We start from the raw sequence: 23,329 nt of genomic DNA on the forward strand, positions 1-23,329 counted from the left end.
GATTTACTCTTTATTCCAAATTTACTCCAAATTTCATGTTATCCAAAAATGTGAAAAAATGGATTTCTGTGCTTCCCCCAAGCAGATCCCAGGAGCCCCAGAGTAGCCAGTCTTCTAGAAATCTCAAAATTTTCTCGACTCAATACCTAGAAAGAATTATCAGAATTCAAAATTATTTTGGAAACTGAAGAAGACAGGAATAAATTTCTTAATAAAGACAAAAGCAAACATCTCACTTACAAAATTATAAGATTGGGTGTAAACATTTACAGGTAGAGCTCAAGAACTGAGAATGAATCAGCAACTAGTAAGTGAAAGAGCAAGCTTTCACGTGTTTGTTATGTTGAATTCCTCTTTCATTTTGCTAGCACATTTCTTGAGTATAGTAACAGGGAGGGTGGGGAATGTAGAGACAAATTATAGAATAGAAATCAAATAACATGGTTTCTAGTCCTACTGAACAGTCAACTGATAAAATAAATTCAAGGAAATTACAAACTGAATTTGCAAATGTATAAACGGGGTTAAAAATGCTTATTGATATATCCATAGCTTTAAAAGAGTATATATATATATATATGTGTGTGTGTGTGTGTGTGTGTGTGTGTGTGTGTGTGTATATATGTATATATATATATATATATAATTCTTTATAAGTACATATATAATTGTTATATAGGATTCTTGAGAATATATGTAATTCTATAATATTTTATATTTATATATAGCTATATATAATTATATATATTCTTAAGTATTATATAATTTTATATATAAGAATATATATATTATTATATATGAGAATTCTTATATATAAAAGTATAGAGAGATATATAAGAATTCTTATATATAAAAATATAGAGATATATAAGGATTCTTATATATAAAAATATATAAAGATATATAAGAATTCTTATATATAAAAATATAGAGAGATATATAAGGATTCTTATATATAAAAATATATAGAGATATATAAGAATTCTTATATGTAAAAATATATATTCTTATATATAAAATTATATAATACTTAAGCATATATATATTCCTTATAAGTATATATATATTATTATAAAGCATTTAAAAGTAACATCCTAGCCAACACATAATCATTCACTAACTTGAAATAGTCATTATGCAATGCTATTATGTTTTTTTATAGTAAAACTGTCTTTCAAAAATATTAGATTGAGTTTCAATTAATTTCCCTTGAATATAGATGTTAATCTTTCTATCAAGTGGAGAGTGTACAGTCATTCAAAGACATAGTAAGTTTCCATTTAATTTCTTCTCTTTGCTTATAAACAACATTTCTTGCACTAGAATCAAGATGCTTTTTAAAAATGAAAACCTCTTGAAAATAACCTTCCATTAAAGTAATTTAAAATAATGTGATAATTGACACAGCAATTAGAACTTCATTGAATGGATAAACTAAAAGCATTTTTTTCTTATATATTATTGTGAGAATATTGAGTTTCTATTTTTAAAAATATCTACTTACATATTGTTCTTAAAATTGTAAGTGAAACATTTATTAAAGCTAGGACACAAGAAATTACATAATGGAGAGAAAAAATATTTCTCTTTTAACCAGTTATGTAAAATCGTTCTGATGACATTTAAAATAATTTTGAATGTTGTCAACTATTTTTGCTACATTTATTATCCTCTGGCCTGAAAGTGAATGATGATAAAGAAAAAATTAGAAGTTACTGAATGAATATTTTCCACCTACCCAATGAAATTTTATAATATAGGATGTAAAATTTTTATCACCTAAAGACACCCGTCAGTAAAGTTGAAGCAGTGAAGTCTCTGTGTATATTATGACCAAGAGATACTATGGGTAATGCATCCATCTGCACTCATGTGGAAACAGTGTCATAATGCTGCTTCAATTACTTCTTTTTCTCTAATTTTAATAAAATAATACATTTCCGGATCGCATTAAAAAATTCCATTTAGCTTGAACTAGCTCCATCAGAGCAGCTTTGATTATTGTTAAAAATTGATTTGGTTATGAGTCCAGTGAGTGGCTGTCATCTGACTATGACTTTCCACAGCAAATGCCCACTATGCTTTATCTTTCTATTGTATTTCATGATTTCCTATTAACTTTAGTGACAAACCCATATAGAAAAGATAGAATTACACACACACACACACACACACACACACACACACAAAATCTCAATGAAGGCATAGGTCATAATTGTTCATGAATTAACTGATGGTTTCCTGTAATTTTCGATGTTCTGAATCAAAGTCCTTAAAGTAATGAATTGTAATGGCAATATCATTAAATTAAATTATAGAAACCTAAGTCATTCAGTGAGAAAAAAGTAATATGTACTTACATTTTTTATCTATAGAGGAAGGTGAACATTTTAAAATGAAACCCATCACTGAAAGCAGCTGACTCAGTCTGAGCTTCGGTTGTAATACAAATCCCATAGTTTTAAAACAGAGAGTGTAGTCTAGTACTTAAATATTAGAAAGAGGATACAGGGTTCATTGGGATGATAAGATCTGGGACTAACAATAAAACCAAAACTTGAAAAAGCCAATGTTAATTTGTTAAAGTTCTCCCTTCAAACTGTTTTGAAGATGAACTACTAGTTATTTATTTATTATTCTCTTCATGAATAACTAATTGGCAGTCAGAAGCAAACTTCTTTTCTTCAGAGTAGCCCTCAAAAAAGATTTCAAGACCTCAAGAGTTTATGAATAGTTTGAGAACATAATTTAACAGGAAGGTTTTTATAAATATCAGTACCTGAAATTTACTGATAATTTTCAGCTGTCCTTTCTTATTTCTAATTTGCATATTCTAACTAATGAAAGCCTGTCAAATAAGATTAAAAAATCGGGGATTTCAAAGACACTGAAGTTCACTTAAATAAATTAGAAGTCAGTTGGGTGACTGAAAAACTTATAAGAGCAGCTACCCAGGAATGCAAGCCTGTAATCTGTTTTGAATCTCATTTCTAGGCCACCGTGTTACATATGGTTCTGTTTTAATAGTCATGTTCACTCCAAAGTTGTACTAGGAAAATGATCTGGAGTACCCAGATTACTCTCTAGCTGATTCCTTAGTTTTGATATTCAGCATTCATTGAGGCATTTTATCAGTTTTAAAATTACATATATTTAAATGTGCAGCATGATATTTTGTTATATATATACACAGTCAAATGATCACTACAGTCAACCCAATTAACATATCTCTCACTTTACACAGTAACTTTCTTTTGGTGTTTAGTGTGTCTAAAATCTGCTCTCTTAGCAAATATCCAGTATACAATACAATATTATTAACTAGATTCCTCATGCTGTGCTTTAGATCTCCAGACTTACTCATCTGACATGACTGCAACTTTGTATCCTTGAACTACATATTTCTGTGACTTTCTTACTTCATGCCCCAAATCTGATAACCAGGGTTATATTCTCTAAGTATTCAACTTTTTTTTTTTTTTTTGGTTTTTAGATTCCATATATAAGAGAGATCATATAACATTTTCCTTTTTGTGTTTGGCTTATTTCATTTAGCATAATGTTCATTTATTCTGACACAAATGGTAGGATCTTCTTTTTTTTACAGCTGAACAAAACTCCATTGTGTATATATACTACAATTTCTTTATCCATTCGTCTATTGATGGACACTTAAGCTTGCTTCCGTAATCTGGCTACTGTGAATAATACTGCAAAGAATATGGGAGTCCATATATACATATTCTCTCTCTCTCTCTCTCTCTCTATATATATATATATATGTGTATATATATATAGTGTTGATTTCATTTCCTTTGGGATTTACCCAGAAGAGGAATCGCTAGGTTACACAGTGGTTCTATTTTTAAGTTTTTGAGGAACCTCCATATTGTTTTCCATAATGGCTGCACCAGTTTACATTCCCCACAGCAGTGAACAAAAGTTGCCCTTTCTTTTCACCTTCATCAACACTTGTTATCATTTTTCTTGTTTGATAATAGTTATTCTAACAGGTGTAAGGTAACATCTCATTGCAGTTTTGATTTGCATTTTCCTGAAGATCAGTGATGTTAAGTATCTATTCAAATACCTGTGCCATTTACGTCTCCTTTGGTCCATTATTTACTCATGCTCTTTATTCAAAGATATTTATTCAGGTTCTTCACTCAAAGAATGTTAACATGTAGACTCATGACACATAACTCATTTATTTTTCTATGATTTCACATTTCTTCTCTTCATAGAATCTTGACTTAAAGAATCTGAGTAAAGCATTTTGAAATCAAGTTATTTGTTTTTCTGCTTTTGAGTTGTGAGAGCTCCTTATATATTTTGAATATTAACCCCTTAAAAGATATATGGTATGAAATTATTTTTCCAAATCCATAGAAAGCCTTTTATTTTGTTTCCTTTTTTGTATAGAAGTTTTCAGTTTGATGTGGTCTTACTTGTTTATTTTTGCATTTGCTGCCTATGCTTTGGTGTCCTATTTAAAAAAATCATAGCCAAAGCCAATGTCTAGGAGCTTTTTCCCTGTATTTTCTTCTAGAAGTTTTATGATTTTGGATCTTATATTTAAGTCTTTAATTCATTTTGAGTTTGAGTTTAAGTTGAGCAAATTATTACACTGAAGCCAAAACCAGAAAAAGGGTACTACAGGAAAAAAAATATAGACCATATCTCTAATAAACACGGGTGCAAAAATCTTCACAAAGGAATAACGAACTGAGTTCAACAGCATGTTAAAAGAATCATTCACCATGATCAAATAGGAGTCACCTTAGGAAGGTGAGAATGATTCAATCTGTGCAAACCAACAAGTATAACACCACATTAACAGAATAGAGCCATACGATAATCTTAATAGATGCAGAAAAGGCATTTGACAAAATTGAATATTCATTTTTAATAAAACCACTCAACAAATTAGATATACAGGGAATGTACTTCAGCACAGTTAAGGCCATATATCACAAGCATGCAGCTAACAACATACTCAATAGTGAAAAGCTGTAAACTTTTCTTCTAATATCAAGAACAAGACAAGGATGTCTGCTCTCCTCGTTTTTACTCAACATAGTACTGAAGTCCTAGCAGACTAATTATGCAAGAAAAAGACATAAAAGCACTCAAATCAGAAAGAACAAGTTAAAAGTTAAATCGTAGATACCATATTACATGTAGGAAACTCTAAAGCCTCCATGAAAAAAACAGAACTGTTAGAATAAATGTATTCAATAAATCTGCAGAATACAAAATCCACATGCAAAAATTAGTGGTGTTTCTATAAATTAACAAAAAAATCCAAAAAAGAAATTAAAGAATCAATCTTACTTATAGTAGCATAAAAATAAACACTTAGCAATAAATTTAACCAAGGAGGTGAAAGACCTGTATACTGAAAATTACAAAACATGAATTAAATTGAAGAAAGCACTAATAAGTGATAAGACATCCCATGTTCAAAGACTGGAAGAATTAATAGTGTTAAAATAGTGAATACTGAAAACTACAAAACATGAATTAAAGAAATTGAAGAAAGTACAAATAAGTGATAAGATATCCCATGTTCAAGGACTGGAAAAATTAATAGTGTTAAAATATCCAGAGTATCAAAAGCAATCTAAATATTCAATACAATCCCTACAAAAATTCCAATGTCATTTTCTTATAAAAATAAAAAAATCACCGGGCGCGGTGGCTCATGTCTGTAATCCCAGCACTTTGGGAGGCCGAGGCGGGTGGATCATGAGGTCAAGAGATCGAGACCATCCTGGTCAACATGGTGAAACCCCGACTCTACTAAAAATACAAAAAAATAGCTGGGCCTGGTGGCACGTGCCTGTAATCCCAGCTACTGGGGAGGCTGAGGCAGGAGAATTGCCTGAACCCAGGAGGTGGAGGTTGTGGTGAGCCGAGATCGTGACATTGCACTCCAGCCTGGGTAACAAGAGCGAAACTCCATCTCGAAAAATAAAAATAATAAAAATAAAAAATAAAAAAATCACTGAAACATTTTTTAAGGTAAGATGATTGGATGCTTTAGCATTGAAATGTTAACATCTTGTCAAAGCACATTATAGAGTAAGATCACAGAAATAAATAGTGCCACTGAGAAATGATACATTCTAAGAAAATTTGCTCAAAATATTGGAAGCAAAGTTTGCTATGAAAAGCAATAATTGGGCCAGGCACAGTGGCTCACATCTGTAGTCCCAGCCCTTTGGGAGGCCGAGGCGGGTGGATCATGAGGTCAGGAGATCAAGACCATCCTGGCCTACATGGTGAAATCCTGTCTGTAGTAAAAAATATAAAAATTAGCTGTGTATGGTGGTATGTGCCTGTAATCCCAGCTACTCAGGAAGCTGAGGCAGGAGAGCAGCTTGAACCCAGGAGGTGGAGATTGGAGTGAACTGAGATTATGCCACTGCACTTTAGCCTGGCGACAGAGTAAGACTCTGTCTCAAGAAAACCAAACAAACGCAAAAAGCAATAATTGCCCAATAAAATGTAATCTGAAATCCTAAGACACATTTCAGTTTATAAATTGTGAGGTGGATCCCATTTAGCTGTTATGATTACTATGCATTGCATGCCTATTAAAATATCTCATGTAACCTATAAATATGTACACCTACTATGTATCCACAAACATTTTTACAAATTAAAAAAGTGTATATACCCTTTACTGATCAATTACATTATTCTAAAATATATTATGAAATAATTAGAGATATATGCAATTTGGTTTTCTCTGAATTGCTTAAACTAGTAGTGTATTAAGAAGAACCCATATAATGGATTTCAAAAATAAATTTCCGTGCATTTATAATATGGGATAATATGTGACAACTGAAGGTAGCAAATACACAGAAGTACATTGATATGCAAAATGTATTTTGGTGTATCAAGTGAGAATAAAGTTCAATTCGATTATACATATGAAAATAAACAAAAACTGTGAGGTGCTATACAATATTTTGTGAATTTACATTTAAAAAATTCCTCAATTAGCAAATTTTAATCAAGTAGTGCTATAGTCTAGGTTTTCTTCTTCAATAAAAGTTTCCTAGGATTTACAACCATCAATTTTTAATAAAAATATTTTCAATGAAGCCTATTTTTACTCACAGCACTTATCATCTTATTATATACCAGATAATATACTTATATTTAACATTTATTAAATTTTTTCTCTCTGCACTCACAAGAATGTAAGCCCAATAAGGTAATATACTTTAGCTGTCGTTGTTGTTTTTTTTAATTCACAGAAATATTCCAAATTGCTACAATAATGCTAAGAATATACTAGAGTCTCAATAAATATTTACTTAAAAATGAATGAATGAATTATTCTCTGTGATGCATATAAAGCAATAAGGAAGGCATGCTCTATCACACTTATACAACTTATGAAAAGAATTAGTCATTACTTTTCTTAAAGTCTTATGGCTTAATTTACAAACATAGATTCATTTGGAACAGATTTTGAAATGAATAATTTGAGTGTTAATCTTTATTTTAGTAGTGAACTCAATTATCTACACAGTCTATATACATGATGGATTGTGTATGAGAAAAATCAGAATCAAAATATTTATTTATATTACTATTTCTATACCCATTACAGAACCTCTGTTTCTATACTCCAGTGTATCAGCACCATACACTAATTACTTGAATAAATTTCATTTGTTTGGTCATATCTCTTATAAAAAATTCATTTTGTTGGTGCACACTTCACTTCTGAATAGAAATCATTAGAAAGGTGGATTTAATAAATATTGTAAAACCAGAGAACAGAAATGGGTTGGGCAATGAGAGCCAATGAATGGATGACATGAGAGAAATGGGAGGATGATGATTGAGAGGCTTAGGGCTTTGAGCTGAATGAAAAAGATCTGAACTAACTGCAAGAGAGAATTTGATGGGAAATTAACAAAAATGATAGACAAATAAATGACTAGTACCTTAGGCCCAGCAGACATTAAACACTGTACTTATTTGGAATAAGTACAACTGCAGAGTTATTTATCTAAGAAGATTCAACATCTTAAAAGTATACCGAATGAAAGGTTAGGTGAACCCAAGATTAGGGAGTGAAATGAAGTGAAAATCAATTAGAACGAAAGAAAGATGGAAATATATATTCTCTACCCCATTGAAATACCAAACTAAAATTATAAATTCAAATACTTCCCACCTTGTGACCATCCTAAGTGTATATATCTTAATACTTACTTTAGTTCATACTTTAGCTAACATTGGTTAAAAAAACATTTTCTGGCTGAGTTAAATATCTGACTCAAGCTAATGGTAGAGCCTATCGGCTCTAAATTAAATAATCTTTAATTTTCTACAGATTAGATTGCTAGGTCTCTGGGCAAAAAATTATCTTAGGCATTTTTATAGCTGAGAATGTCTTGATTTCCTTTTCATTTATGAAGTAAAAGCCTATGTGTGAAACTTTACATTTTTAACCAAATCATTTTGGAACCAATATTTTAATAGCTGGAAAGTCTCTGGGCTATTCCCAGCTAGAGCTAAGGAGGCAGTGATTTTTTAATACCATGTGAATCCTTTCATCCTCTCTTCACAATTCTGGCAAAAACAAAACAAAACAAAACAAAACAAAATACCCATAACCAAGCACATTCATTTAACAAATTCATGCAACCAATATGTATTATGTTTCTGCTACACACCAAGCAGTCAATACTTGGGGTAACCAATGGCATGATGGGGCCTGGTATAAAAAGATAAATTTAGGCAAACAGATTTCCTCTCTTAGCAATCTGAGGTATACTCAAAGGAATAGAAATAATTCCATCATAAAGGCACGTGCATGGGTGTGTACATTTCAGCACTATTCACAGTAGCAAAGACATGGAATCTACCTAAATGCCCATCAACGATAGCCTGGATAAAGAAAATGTGGTATATGTACACTATGGAATACTATGCAACCATAAAAAAGAATGAGATCATGTCCTTTGCAGGGACATGAGGGAGCTGGAGGCCATATATCCTTAGCAAAGTAATGCAGAAACAGAGAAAAATACTGCATGTTCTCACTTAGAAGTGGGAGCTAAATGATGAGAACACATGAACACATAGAGGGGAATGACACACACTGGGGCTCATCAGAGGACAAAGAATGGGAAGAGGGAGAGGACCAAGAAAAATAACTAATGGGTACTAGGCGTAATACCTGGGTGATAATTTCTACAACAAACCCTCATGACACAAGCTTACCTATGTAACAAACCTGCACATACACTTTGAACTCAAAATAAAAGTTAAAAAAAAAAAAAAAGAAATCCAAGCCAACAGACTATAAGCTAGTGAGACATTTCATGTAGAAGTGAGAGCTAAATGGCCACAATGTGGAGTGGGTCGAAGGGTCATGATAGTCATGTGATAGAAGTTCAGAGGAGGCAAGAATAAGCCATGGAGAAAACTTCAGTTTCTTCTGAAGAAGAAATCACATGTCTCATGAAAGCGAGATGGCAAAGGTCTTGCCCCATAACTGTCCCACTGGTTCTTGCAGTTCGAGTTCCAGGGTCCACTCATGTACAGAATACAACAGCCTTCATTTTCATAGTCAGTTTCTGATTTTCCGTCTAAGAAGAAACTGGCATTTGAATAATTACTTCCCCATTCATTTCTATGAGGACACACAGTACTCTATGCATATTTACATACTAGGGTTTACACACTGAGCACACATCTACACTCAGGACACATGACTCTCATGTATTTTTCTATGATTTCACATTTCTTCTCTTCATAGAATCTTGATTCTAAGACATAAGCAATAGCATAAACATGTAAGCTTTGAGTGGGCATGGAAGACTTGCCTATTACTAATATTTCTGCCTTACAGGACCTGTGAGGGAAGACAGGCAATGTGACTAGTTGGAAGACTATTTGCTTCGTGGTTGTGAAACCCTTGATGGGAATTCTGACTCCATTGTTAGACATGTGACTTTGCCTATACTACTGTATTAGTCTGCTCTCATGCTGCTCATAAAGACATATCTGAGATTATGTAATTCATAAAGGAAAGAGGTCTAATTGACTCACAGTTCCACGTGGCTGGGGAGTCCTCACAATCATGGCAGAAGGCAAATGAGGAGCGAAGTCATTCTTACATGGTGCCAGGCAAGAAAACGTGTGCAGGGGAACTCCCCTTTGTAAAACCATCACATCTTGTGCGACTTACTATCATGAGAACAGCACAGGAAAGATCTGCCCCCATGATTCAACTGCCTCCCACTGGGTCCCTCCCACAACATGTGGGGATTATTATAGTTCAAGGTGAGGTTTGGGTGGGGACAGAGAGCCAAACCGTATCAACCACTTTCATCCTCCCAGCCTTAGTTGATGTCAATCAAAAAATATATGTAAAAAAATTTCACTGTCAAGTAGGTTGTGGAAATACTATATGCAGCAGCAGTTACAACCAGCACATGGTAGACAGTAATCTTTACTTCTGTGTCTGACTAGCCCATAGTCACATCTGGCAATGAGCAAGAGTCTCATCTGAAACCCTCATAACTCAATTGTATCCTCCAGCCCAGGCATTTCTACACATTCATGAAAATAAATTCAGGTGATATTCAAGCCTGGACACTGTTATCTTCCAGATTTTTTGAAGGCACTGCTCCATATTCTTCCTTCCTTCCTGATATCCTAAGGTGCCTTCTTTTATCATTTACTTTCTTCTGAAAAAACTTCCTTTAGCCATTCTTTTAGTTAAGATTTCCTGGCAGTACATTCTCTTAGATTTTCCTCAGCTGAGAATGTCTTGATTTCTGGTTCATTTCTGAAGGATACAGGATTTTGAGCAGTCAGTTCTTCTTTTAGCACTTGAAAAATGTCCCACTTCCTTCCAGACTCCATGGCTTGTGATGAGAAATCCACTGTCATTACAATTGTTTGTTCCCAATAAGTAAGGTGTCATCTTTCTCTTGCTGCTATCGAGATTTCTTTTTTCTTCACTTTTCAGAAATTTGACTATGATGTATTTTAGTATGGATTTCTTTGGGGTTGCCATCTTTACGTGGCTTCTTGATTATGTCTTTTGCAAAAATTGGAATATTTTCAGCCATTATTTCTTTTCTATTCCTACCTTTTTCAAGTCTCCTCTGGGACTCTGAAGACATGAATGCTACATCTTTTGTTAGAGTCCCACAGTTCCCCAAGGGTTGTTTTCATTCTTTACTTTAGTCCTTTTTTCTCTCTGTTTTTCAGATTGGTCAATTTCTATTACTGTATCTTCTCGTTCACCGATTCTTTCTTATGTTCTCTCATTTTACTGTTGAGTACATCAATTGATTTTTGTATTTAAGTTACTGCATTTTTAAAGTCCAAAATTTTCATCTTTATATCTTCTATTTCTTTGACGAGACTTTCTGTTGTTTCATTTGTTTCAAACATGCTTGTAAATTTTATAATGGAGGCTTTAAAATATCTGCCAGATAATTATAGCAACTCTGTCATGTTAACGCAGGCATCTATCGATTCTCTTTTATGACCCAGGTCTTGGCATAATGAGTAATTTTTAACTGAAATCCTGACAATTTTGGTATAATATTAAGAGACTCTTGATCTTATACAAACTTTCTGTTTCTGCTAGCTTTCCTTGGTGTCAGTCTGACAGAGGAACTGGAGAATGCTATCTCCTTAATGTGAGATAGAAGCCCCGGTATCTTACTAGGCCTTCTTTGACACCTGAGGGGCATGGCTCCTTGTTACTGCTGGGATGAGGTGAGAATTCTGGCTCTCCAATAAGCCTGCACTGATACACCTCTGGCTGAGAGGTGTAGGCATGCCTTGTTGCTGCTCCCTACTTGGTCTTTACTGACACCATAAGAAGAAGGAAGGTAGAGTGGCCTTACTACCACACGGTGATGATGAAGGTCCCGACTCTCCACTAGACTTGTGTACTCCTGCCCCAGGAGGGAGGAGAAGGGACATCTCATTATTCTCAGGTGAGGGCAGAATTCCAGGCTTCTAGCATGGATGGGGGTGGGGGCTCATTACTGCCCAGTCGGGATGTGAGACTGCTTGGTGAGGGCAGATGTCTAAGATCCCCACTTGTCCTTTGCTTGCATGGATGGGTGTGGGGATGGTATATTTATCTGTGGTGTTGGGTTGGAGTAGAGCAGTTACGTCTAAAAGTGTCCTCTCTTGCTAGGCTGCCTCTTTCCTGGTTCTTTGGCTAGAGACAGCAGGCTTTCCACCTGTGTCTGTTGTTGTTTCTGGATTGCTGAGCTTCTTAGGCTCCAAGTGTGAGATATGTGAGGAAAAAAAATCCCAGGAAACTGACCACTGTGCTGTTTCGTCGGTCTTGAGGTCCTTAGCCAATCTGCCTTCTCTCCACCTTTCAGTCTTCTTCTATTAGGGTTATATATAAGGGTTTTTAGCTGTATATAGTATGAGGCATAGAGAAAAGTAAGTCTACTCCATCTTGGAAGCAGGAGTCTGCCTTCATTAGCTTTCTGATACATAGTATTTCCACCTTAGATTGTAAGTATTTCATAGGACAATGTTAATTCTGATTGTCAAATTAGCAAGACAAACTGTTTACACTCTACCCTTTTGCCAGAGAATAAGTGTTGCTAAATTTTCTGCTTTCCAATTACCAACAATGCTAAGTAGTGAGAAGTCATTATTAATGGAGTATTACCAGAGAGTTCAGTCTACGTCATCATATAAAAGTTTTGTCCACAGGTCAATTCAGATTACAAAACTTGAATGTGCCGATAGTACCAAGCCCCTGTTGAGCAACATTACTTTTTAAAAAGTATGTAAATAATTTTTGAAGTCCTAATCTTTATTATTTTAGGGGTGTTATTAAAAGTACAATTCACTATATCTCACAGCAGCCCTTTAAGAGGACAATGGAAGAAAGAAGTTCCCTCAGCTTTGTACCACAAGAAGCTGAACAACCAATTTATTTTTATATTTTAAAAGTCATAAAGCCAATCATTTCCTTCTTTGGCTGCCAGAAACTTCAGGATCAAGTCTGGTAATGACATAGATTTTCATACCCTTCATTTCATTTTGTACCTCAGTTGATATTTTACTTTTACCCAGATTTCCTCATGTATTTTTTTTTCCAGTAGGATAGTATGCAGTTTGGTACTTCACTTATTTCAGAAACACATGGGTGAATAAATATATCAGAAAAAGACAGTGAGTTTATAAGCCCCTAATAGGACAGGAAACAAACTTCAGGTCTGTTCTTAACTCATCAGAGGAACTTAATGCATGCTGCCATTTTCATCCCAAACGGCCTCTTTTCAAGCCCCTCCCCCCAAAATATTTGTTTTTGTCACATAACTTACATTGTATTTGTGAGATGGAGATTTTTAAAAGGGACAGACAAACACAATTACTACCTGGAGGACCGAGGCACCACTATGGAGAAACTGAAGAGCACTTTCAGCAGAATCAATTCCACCAGTAGCCAAAATGGGAAATCCAGGCAGAGCGCGAGCAATGGAGGTCACAGCTCTCAAAGCAATAGGTCTGATTGCTGTCCCTACACAAAATGAGAATAATCAATGGTTAGCATACTGACCACTTGAGTATACTGTCTTATATTACTTGTATTACTATCATGTAATAACAGTGTCATACTGGACAAATTTCAAATTTCTTTATCTCTGTTTAAGATGTATACATATGTAGTGTATAAATAGTATGTTTTAAAGTATGTAAATTTGTCAATGAATATTTTAACATGATACTAATATTGAATGCAGACATATTACAGAAGTAGGTATAGCAAACAGAATTCTCTATGCATGGATATTACATGCATATTACAATTTGATATACAGTAATGTGTAAAGATTACATAGAACATTCAAGCATCAGTGGCTCATGCCTGTAATCCCAGCATTTTGGGATGCCAAGGCTGGTTCGAGACCAGCCTGGCCAACATGGCGAAAGCCTGCCTCTACTAAAAATACAAAAAAAAAAAAAAAAAAATCACAGGCAGGCACAGGCAGGCACCTGTAATCCCAGCTACTTGGGAGGCTGAGGCAGGAGAATTGCTTGAACCTAGGTGATGGAGGTTTCAGTGAGCTGAGATGGTGCCATTGCATTCCGGCCTGGGCGACAGAGTGAGACTGTCTCAAAAAACAAACAAGCAAACAAACAAATGAAAAGAACAGCCTATTTTGAAAAGAAAAGCAACAATCATATATAGTACATCAATAGGCATAGAGCAATGTTATGTTTCTGTAGAGTACAAAGCAGCTGGTATGAACATAGACTCTGAAAAAGAAGGCAAGGTGCTGATGAACTTACAGATTCCATGTTGCTTTTTTATATGTACTTCCCACAATTTGAAAAAAAATAAGGAGCCTAATCTAATTTTTCACATATTAGAAAGTTTTAATCAATTTAAAGAGAATTTACTAGAACCCAGTAATTAGAGTGTATGCATTTAATTTTAAATATTTAATTAGCCAGAAATTGCCAGTATATTATTTCCTAATAGTAATAAAAATTGTATAGATGGAAGAATACTTTGGGGTCCTTTAAAAAATGAATATATTGTACTAAAGCTAGTTTGAATTATCAAATGTCAAACATCCCAGAGTACATCAATGCTTTCATAAAAAGGAATATAATTTGATATTCATGGTGTTTCCTCATAAGTCAGGCATATTTTAAAGCATTTTCTGAATTAAAGGCAGTTCAATTTATGTAAGAATTTGACATTGCCTTAAACCAAGGCTCCACAAACAACATAAACTAACAACTGGTTCAGCCTCACGTGGTGAGTTCTTTATCATCACCTCCACCACTAATCACCAGCAATATCAATATGTATTTACTGGAGTGCTTACTCTGAGGTAGCACACAGAGATTTCCTTTAGTAAATGGCTGGAACTTAAAATTTAATTTAGAAAATAAAATAAAAATAATTAAGAAATGAAAAGTAAAAAAAATTGGCTTTCAATCTGAAAAGGCTAGATGCCATATGATTCCAACTGGAAAAGGAAAAACTATGAAGACAGCAAAAATATCAGTGGCAGGGGTTGTAAGGAGTGAACTGGAGGGATAAATAGGGAGAGTGAAGAGGATTTTTAGGACAGTGAAAATACTATATATACTATTATGGTGGATGCATGCTGTTATACATTTACATACAAAAAAATACACACTTAGAGAATGTATCTGTTTCACTCATAGAACACACAATACCAAGAGTGAAACCTATAGTAAAGTTTGGACTTTGGGTGATTAGGCTGTATGTGTCAATGTAAGTTAATTGATTATAACAAATGTATCACTCTACTGGGGAATGCTGATAATGAGGGAGGTCATGCATGTCTCTGAGCAGTGGGTATATTGAATATCTCTGTACCTTTCTCTCAATTTTGCTGTGAACCTAAACCACTCTAAAAAATAAAGTCTAAAAAAGAGGCTGGGCATGGTGGCTCATGCCTGTAATCCTACCACTTTTGGAGGCTGAGGCCGATGGATGACTTGAGGTCAGGAGATCTAGACCAGCCAACATGGTGAAACCATGTCTCTACTAATAATTACAAAAATTATCTAGATGTGGTGGCACATGCATGTAATCCCAGCTACCTGGGAGGCTGAGGCAGGAGAATAGCTGGAACTTGGGAGGTGGAGGCTGCAGTGAGCCAAGACTGTGCCACTGCATGCCAGCCTGGGCAACAGAGCAAGACTCTGTCTTTAAAAAAAAAAAAAAAAAAAAAGCAAAAAAGAATCGGTGGCTTTCTTTTTATCCTGTTCATATCTGTTTCAGATAAAATTGAATCTTTACATGACTAATGCTTTTGTACTCAAAACATTATGTTTTGTACTCAAAACAAAAATGTTTGTGGAAATGTCTACTTGTGGCTCCGATACATAAAACATCTTCCTCTACATATTACTATAGTATTTCTTAATTAGGAATATTCAAGCTGACACTTCAACATTCATAACAGACATTTTAAATACAAAGTATTAAGTTGGGCAAATTAGAAACTGGACATTAAGATTTTACTTCTATATTATTTATCAGTGATTCTTCACAGAAGAGGATAATAGTGGACAGAATTTATAGTGAGAATAAAAAAACATATGTATATACACATATCTTTAGCTATACTAAAAGAAATCTACATGACAATAAAAGTTAAAGTAAAGCATTTTTTAAAGAAATCTATAACAAACTTTTTAATAGACACACAGCTATCTCTGCATAATATAAATGACATAGTCAGTACATACTAACCCAATGGCTTCTTTACATACACATTACTTTGAAGTAATAAAGAAATATTGGGTTTTTCTCCCTTATTTAGTTGACCCAAGAGGGTACATTTGAGCTAAGCAGATAAATAATTTATTTCTAACTCCACTGTTGAAGACTATGATTAACAGTAAGGGGTAAAATTTCAAAGTGGTATACAGGGATTTGGCCACATATTCTAATTGATATTAATGAACATCAAATGGCAATATTCTAGAACACAGCTTTGAAAAATTAACCAGTGACACTTAAAGGGCAACATTATTACACAGGTGTTAAAAAAATCAGAGAATTCTCATTGGTATTTGAAGATGTTCAATTAGGTCAATAAGACATTTTCTAATTTATATTTTTCTTCCTTTCTAAGGCTTTTATAATGTACCTAGTTTGGACAGAAAAACTTTTCAAATGAGTAAAAGTATTTTTTAAAGTTAAGAGTAACTACATTCTCTGAGGAAATGAGATCCAAAAAAATGAAGAAATGATCTCTCTTTTTCTGGACTATAGTAAATTCAGGTTTTATTTCTATTATAAACTCAATTCGATTTTTTTATGACTCAACTGATTTAATATGAAATATAATCTACCTGTTCTCAGCACTTTTATGGGGAATAGGTTTTAAAAATGACTTCATCCACTAAGAAAGGTTTCTAGAAGGAAAATGAAGGTATAGAAAATGATCTTTCTAAATTGTTATGTAGAATTTATTTTTAGTTTTAAAACGACAGAAATGAAGAAATAATAGGTTAAAGATCAAAATAAAACTTTTGGTTTAAAGAAGATACATATATCAATGCCATATATAATTGTACATATGCCAATTAAAATCATAAAGACTTCCTGAATCACAATTATTGAGATAAAGGTCTTTTAAAATTTTGTCACTGCTACAGTGATTAATGATTTTAGACTGAAGACTAGGGAGGAAGAAGCCAGTTTGAGAAATTCAAGAAATGTGTAGGTAGGCTCTATCTTAAAAAAAAAAAAAAGGTTTAAATCAATAAATTGAAGTCCAATACACTTAAATGAACTAACAGGTAACATGCAATTTAAATTAAGCCCTCATCTACATGGGGTGGCCAGATGAACCTAATGGGAAATTCAGTTATATCAATCCATTCTGCTTCAACTGTGTGGAATCCTCCAATAAACATCAAGCCATTCTGAGTTCCTACATTTTGAAAAAAGTTGCAGGTTCGAACAAACAAAAAAGTGAACTGGACTTACGAGTAGCAACATTGCTACCAAGAACTTTGCTTTGCATTATGTGGCTCTCCTGGAGTAGCTGGTGGACTAGACTGAAATGTAACTTTTGCTTTCTAGTCAGTCTAGGCCCTCCATGAAGTCACAATTTAAAATACAAATCAGTGTGTTGAATTAATAGACTGTCGCATATAAACTGCACAGAACATTTTGGATGGATTCATGTTTTAGAAAAACATTTTAGTAAGCCAGAGATTTTCAATTATAATTAATCTGATTTTGATGAAAAGTATTTTTCTTATGAAAATGAATTCTCATTTGCCAGATATCATTTTAAATACAATTTCAGAAATGCTATCATTAGCTATAGTATTATATATTGATATATGTGTATTATGACAATGAGGTTCCTTACTCAGTCTTCATTTATCCATTCATCTTTATGTCCACAAAATACTTCTTAAGCACTTATGGCGTTTTTTCCCCCAGTTTATCAGTTTCTATCCTAACTATATATCTGTGCTTGACTTACAAAACACCAGATCTTATCGTTGTAGTAGGCGATTTCAAGGTAATAATTTGAATCCAGTTATTCATTGTCTACCAGTATTCCATTAGAAACAATTCACATTTGTTAGAACATTACGCATTTTATAAATACTATTAATATGAATTCTAGAAAGAAGGGAATTTGAGGATGAACTAGTCACCAACATCAGACAGACATTGGGCCAACTGCTGAGGTTCAACTCTTAGTTCCATTTACAAGCTGTGTGACTTTCTGAAAAATTTTAACTGTCACTGTATCTAAATTTTGTCATCTACAAAATAATACAAATTGTAATAATATCTTCATAGAGCTGTTTTGAGGAATAAATTATATACTATATCTAAAGAGCTAGCACATGATAAAATTATAGAAGTGTTTGCTGTTATAATTTATGCTACCCTCAAGGACAGCTGATTTCAGAGGGAGGATTTATGTAGTTTACTTCGACATTGCCTTCTGTGTTCTTGTGTGTTTAGTGATGCAATTAAAACCCATTTTTAAATTGGAAACAAAAGCATGATGCCTATGAGGACAGAACTTTATTCTCTGAAACCTTAAGAGGGCCATACATGTCCCCTCCTTTTTCTCTTTCCCGAATAGCTGTCATTTAGCAGTGTCATAATGTTGACGAAGATTACTTTGACTCCAAAGGAAAAATGTCTCAAAGGCTGACATCAATATATTCAAGGATTTTTTTTTTTGAGAAGCAAAATGTCCATGTACTAAACTAACATACAAGGATTTTAATGAAAATATCTGAACTCAAGTTTATTGGTGAAAAGGAGGCAGAGATGTACTTTGCATGACTAAATCCTTGAAGAAAAAAGGAATTTTTAATGGGCAAGAGAGTGTGGAACATATGCTAAATAACTGGAATTTTGAATAATTGAGTTTAATTCTGTTTGTTTTTTCCCCCTAATCATTTGACTCCTAGGACAGCTACTGTTACACAATTAATTGTTAGAACTAAGTCCACAGTAAACTCCCTGATAATAGTTCTAGCTGACAATAAAACAGAAATTGCGTTATAATACTCATTCGTGCTCACTGTGTATGCAAAAAGAAAATGTAGTTTTAATTTGCTTACATTAATTAAAATATAATGAGTTAAGTGAATAACAAATTCATTAGAAATTGAACTTTGACTGTCTAATTGTTAATTGTTTTAACATCATCCAGAAGAAAAAGAATTAGTGAATCAAGAATTTTAAGGATTTAGGAGGTAAGTGATTGATATTTATAAACTGCATATAAATCAAGCAACAACAAATTTATGCCTTACTAAAACAAGTGTAAAAATGTTAATGAAGTTAATATACTGATAAATACACAAGACACAGCTATTTAAAAATACATCTTTACACATGGATTAGGGTCCCCTGAGAATATTTATATAATTCAACTAGAAACTGAAGTACTAAAAGGATCCAGGGTTATATGTAGAGAAGTGTAATTTAAAGAGAAGAAATGGAAAAAATAAAGTTGATTATTTGATGCTGTTATTTTAGCTTTTTAGGAAAGCTAAAAATTTTATTCTGAAAATGTTTTAAATTTAGTTGAATTTTTCATGTTTTCTCCAAGTAAGTCTTCATATATTCATAGCTATGTTTATCTGCTTTATAATTCATTCAATATGTTCCTACTGAATTCATATTCAATAACTCAGTACCTAGCATGTGCCCGACATTTATTTTTAGCAATAGAATTAATAATATACATCAAAGAGGGCCATTATCCTTTCTGAAAGTGTCAGATACAGTTAGTAGAATGAGTAGGATCACTCATTCATGGAGTGATTTCCACGTGCCAGACACTGAGGTGGAGGCTTCATGTGCACTGTGTACTTTAACCCTTATAACTCTGAAGGTGGGTGCTGTTCTCTCTATTTTGTTTACAAAGAAAGAGCAGCTCAAACTGAATAGATAACTTGCCCAGTGTCACATAGTTTAAAAAAGGTGTAACGCAATTTAAAAATCAAGTCTCTGTGACATGAAAGTTCCAATTTTCAGTTATTATTGAGAAGTGACAATGCAGCAGTTACAAAGAGGACCATCTTTGTATTGTTTTTGCCTAAGAAAAGTAGTATCAATATAGCCTGATGCTATGAGAACACGAAGGAAGTCCAATCAGTGAGGTGTGAGTCTAAGATCATTTGCTTTATACAATTGTGGCTTTGAGCAAGCTCCTTAACTTCCTAAAACATCAGTTTTCCCTATCTGAAAAACAGAGACATTAATACAATAATAATCCAGGAAGCTGGGATGTATTAAGGGATACAACTCATGGAAAGGACTTGGCACAGTGCCCACCTTATACTGTATATTAGCTAATATTACTGTCAAAGCCAGAGAAAATTGATCACAAAAATAAACATTCAGCTGTAACACATGTAAGGATAAACACTTAATTTTTAAGGGGTGTTATAATTCATTCCTAGATATAATATTTGGGGATCTTATTGTAATCCATGTATCATTTCACTGGTTTAAAACTTATGAATAGTCATAGCTTGAGTGTTCATAGCTTGAGTCTATGGTAGTAAATGTATTTCTCTATGTAAATAAACTTTATTAGATTATTAAGTATAATTTGCAACATATATACACATTACTCTATTAAATACATAGATACATACATGTTGCAGTAACACTTAAAAATCTCTATATATCTATACATAAAAATCTATGTGTATATATATATATATATCTTTTAAGTCTTTTTTGAGGAATCTGTTCCATTAGTGCTTAGACACAAAGTTACATATACAATGTTTCTTGAAGTATTATTTTCTGTAGCAAATGGTGAGAAATAATCTAAAGATCATGAGTAGTTACTCTATTAATAAATTATAGTTCATCCATGTATACTAGAAAACCTTTAAAATTGACATGCAGTTAGCTCTAATTATAATGTTAAGAGTTAATCACAAGTAGCAGAGCAATATATATGGCATGGTCCCATCGTTGGCAAAAAAGAGTATGTGATTACATTTATTATGTGTGCATGTAAATGCATATAATATTAAATTTTATACTGTTCACAGGTATCATCTCTAGGAAAGTGGGTGAGCCCAGCAGTAGAGGGTTTGAAGAACTTTCAAGTATAAGTATTACGTAAGTTTATAAGTATATATAAATATACTTTATATTGTTTGATTCTTTTGATAAAAAGGTGCTGATGATTTACTTCTGTAATACAAATGCCTATTTGTATAAGATTCCTAAAATTTACCTTACAAGAATAAGCATCAGCGGAATACATGATGTGACAATTTTTATATATGGGATGTACAGTGATTCTATCCTCTGTTCATTACAAATTACATGTTTGGTTCTGTGTCCCATATTTTAAATAAATGGTCAACAAACACAACAGAGTGAATGCGATGCTCTCTCCTGATCTATCTTTCTCACACACATCTCAAATATATCTGAATAGTGGTTAAAAGGAATCCTAATAACTGTCTCCAAATATTTGAAGGATAAGCATGAATAAAGGGCTTATCCTATGTAGAAAACTGGAATAAATGATTCAGCATACAGATTGGTTTAATTATTCTTATTTTTATAATTAATTTATTGTAAATTCAGCAATGAAAGCAGCCACAATGGGACTTCTCTATTCTTTGAATCTCTATGGCTACTTGACACCAAGATGCAACAGAAAGACTTCTCTGTACTATAGGAAATACCGGATTAGTTTTTATCTTCCAAGTCAAAATTTGGGGATACTGTATCTTTTTTTGGTAAAGAGGAATTTTACATCCTATAGTTTTCCAATAGATACCAGTGGTTAACTTAGAAAAGAAGCAAGCACAAGTTACAATGAACTTTTAAGATTAAATATGTTAAATATAAATGCTCCTCTTCTGAATGCTTTCTAATTGACAGATATTTTCCTATTTATTTTTGCATACATTGGACTGGAGACGTTACTATGAAATAGGGATTTGTGTCTATTTTTATAGATATGTAAGCTGCGATTCAGTAGGGATAAATGCCACATCCTCAAAATGACTCTGTTAGAAACTGTGGGTTCAGGATTTGAATCCAGGCCTACATGACGCCCAATACCATGCTTTTAACCACAATGCTATGCTGCTTCCTGATTTTAAATGTCTGGATATAAATTAAGCTTCAGAAAGAAGAGTTAATAATAATTGTTATAATTAATAAAGATATATTAGTCAGGTATGATAAAACCAGAAAAACTAACATTAGATAAAAATAGGCATTATATTAATTTTTTAATAGAAATTAAATTAGAACTAGAGTAATCATTAATTGTATAATTAGAGTAACCATACAGCCCCGTTAGCCCAGGAGAGTCGCAGTTTATTATACCTGTATTTATTTGTGATTACGTGATGTAACAATAGCTATCTTCCTTTGGTCTAAAAGTATCTCAGTTCAGATGATAAATTACAAAAGCATACTAGCTATAACTAAAGATAATTATGTCCAAGAATGATAGGACAAAGACAATTACAGAAGCAAAGTGAAATTTGTTTTAGAACTGAAACCAAATTTATGAGGAGCTTAGAAACCCACTATACTGTCCAAAACTCAAAAGATGGCATGAGGAGCTAAATGTCTTTAAATTTGTCACTAGAGAAAAAAATAAACAGCATTTACTGGGCATAATCTATATGTATGTTCTTTCTATTTTCAACCTGTAGGTGGCCACCACAAGCTACACTTATTAAACAACTCATTAGTAGCATTTTCAATACTGTCATCTTCAGATAATTAGCAATTTATTTAAATAACCAATTTCTGTAGAAATAATTGCCATGAAATGCCCTGAACCTACTTTTTATAAACTATAATAAAAGTGTTAAGATAATCCCTGACATTTGCAAATGCCATTAGTTCACCTTTCCTTTTGATAGTGCTATGGCATTATGTTTAAACAATTACCCGATAACACAGCAGTTTAATGAAACAGTACAGTAAGCACATTCTTCAATATGGCCAGAGAGGACGTTCAGATTTAGAAAGAAATCCAGTATGCAGACATGTTTACCCAGAGGAAAAACACAACTAAAAGAAAAAGAATTACTGAAATAAGGACATTATTGCTATTTCCAAGTTGGTTTAGTTTCCATGGTAGATGCCATAATATATGTACTTTCTTTGGAAAAGAGAAAGCAAAGTTTCATATATTGATTCACATGATAGGCTGGTGTAAACTATAATCATACATGTCTATGAATATATATAATATTTTCATTGTATTATTTGTTCTATAACCTTGTCACAGGAATGAACAAGTAGTAAATTTTT

General features: G+C 33.1%; 1 protein-coding gene across 4 annotated transcripts in view; it reads right to left on the reverse strand.

Moving 5' to 3' along the window:
- The window catches only part of DPYD (dihydropyrimidine dehydrogenase), an 895,784-nt gene that overhangs the window by 141,715 nt on the left and 730,740 nt on the right, over nt 1-23,329 (reverse strand). For all 4 annotated transcript variants that reach the window (XR_008473049.2, XM_035252229.3, XM_054236576.2 and 1 more), the window contains one exon: nt 13,410-13,552. Coding sequence is in view for 3 of the 4 variants with exons in the window: in XM_035252229.3 (XP_035108120.1) it covers nt 13,410-13,552 (143 nt within the window). In the remaining variant the exon portion in view is untranslated. The remainder of the gene's footprint in view (nt 1-13,409; nt 13,553-23,329) is intronic.

This window comes from Callithrix jacchus, chromosome 7, assembly GCF_049354715.1.
Source record: "Callithrix jacchus isolate 240 chromosome 7, calJac240_pri, whole genome shotgun sequence".
NCBI classification, from domain to species: domain Eukaryota; kingdom Metazoa; phylum Chordata; class Mammalia; order Primates; family Cebidae; genus Callithrix; species Callithrix jacchus.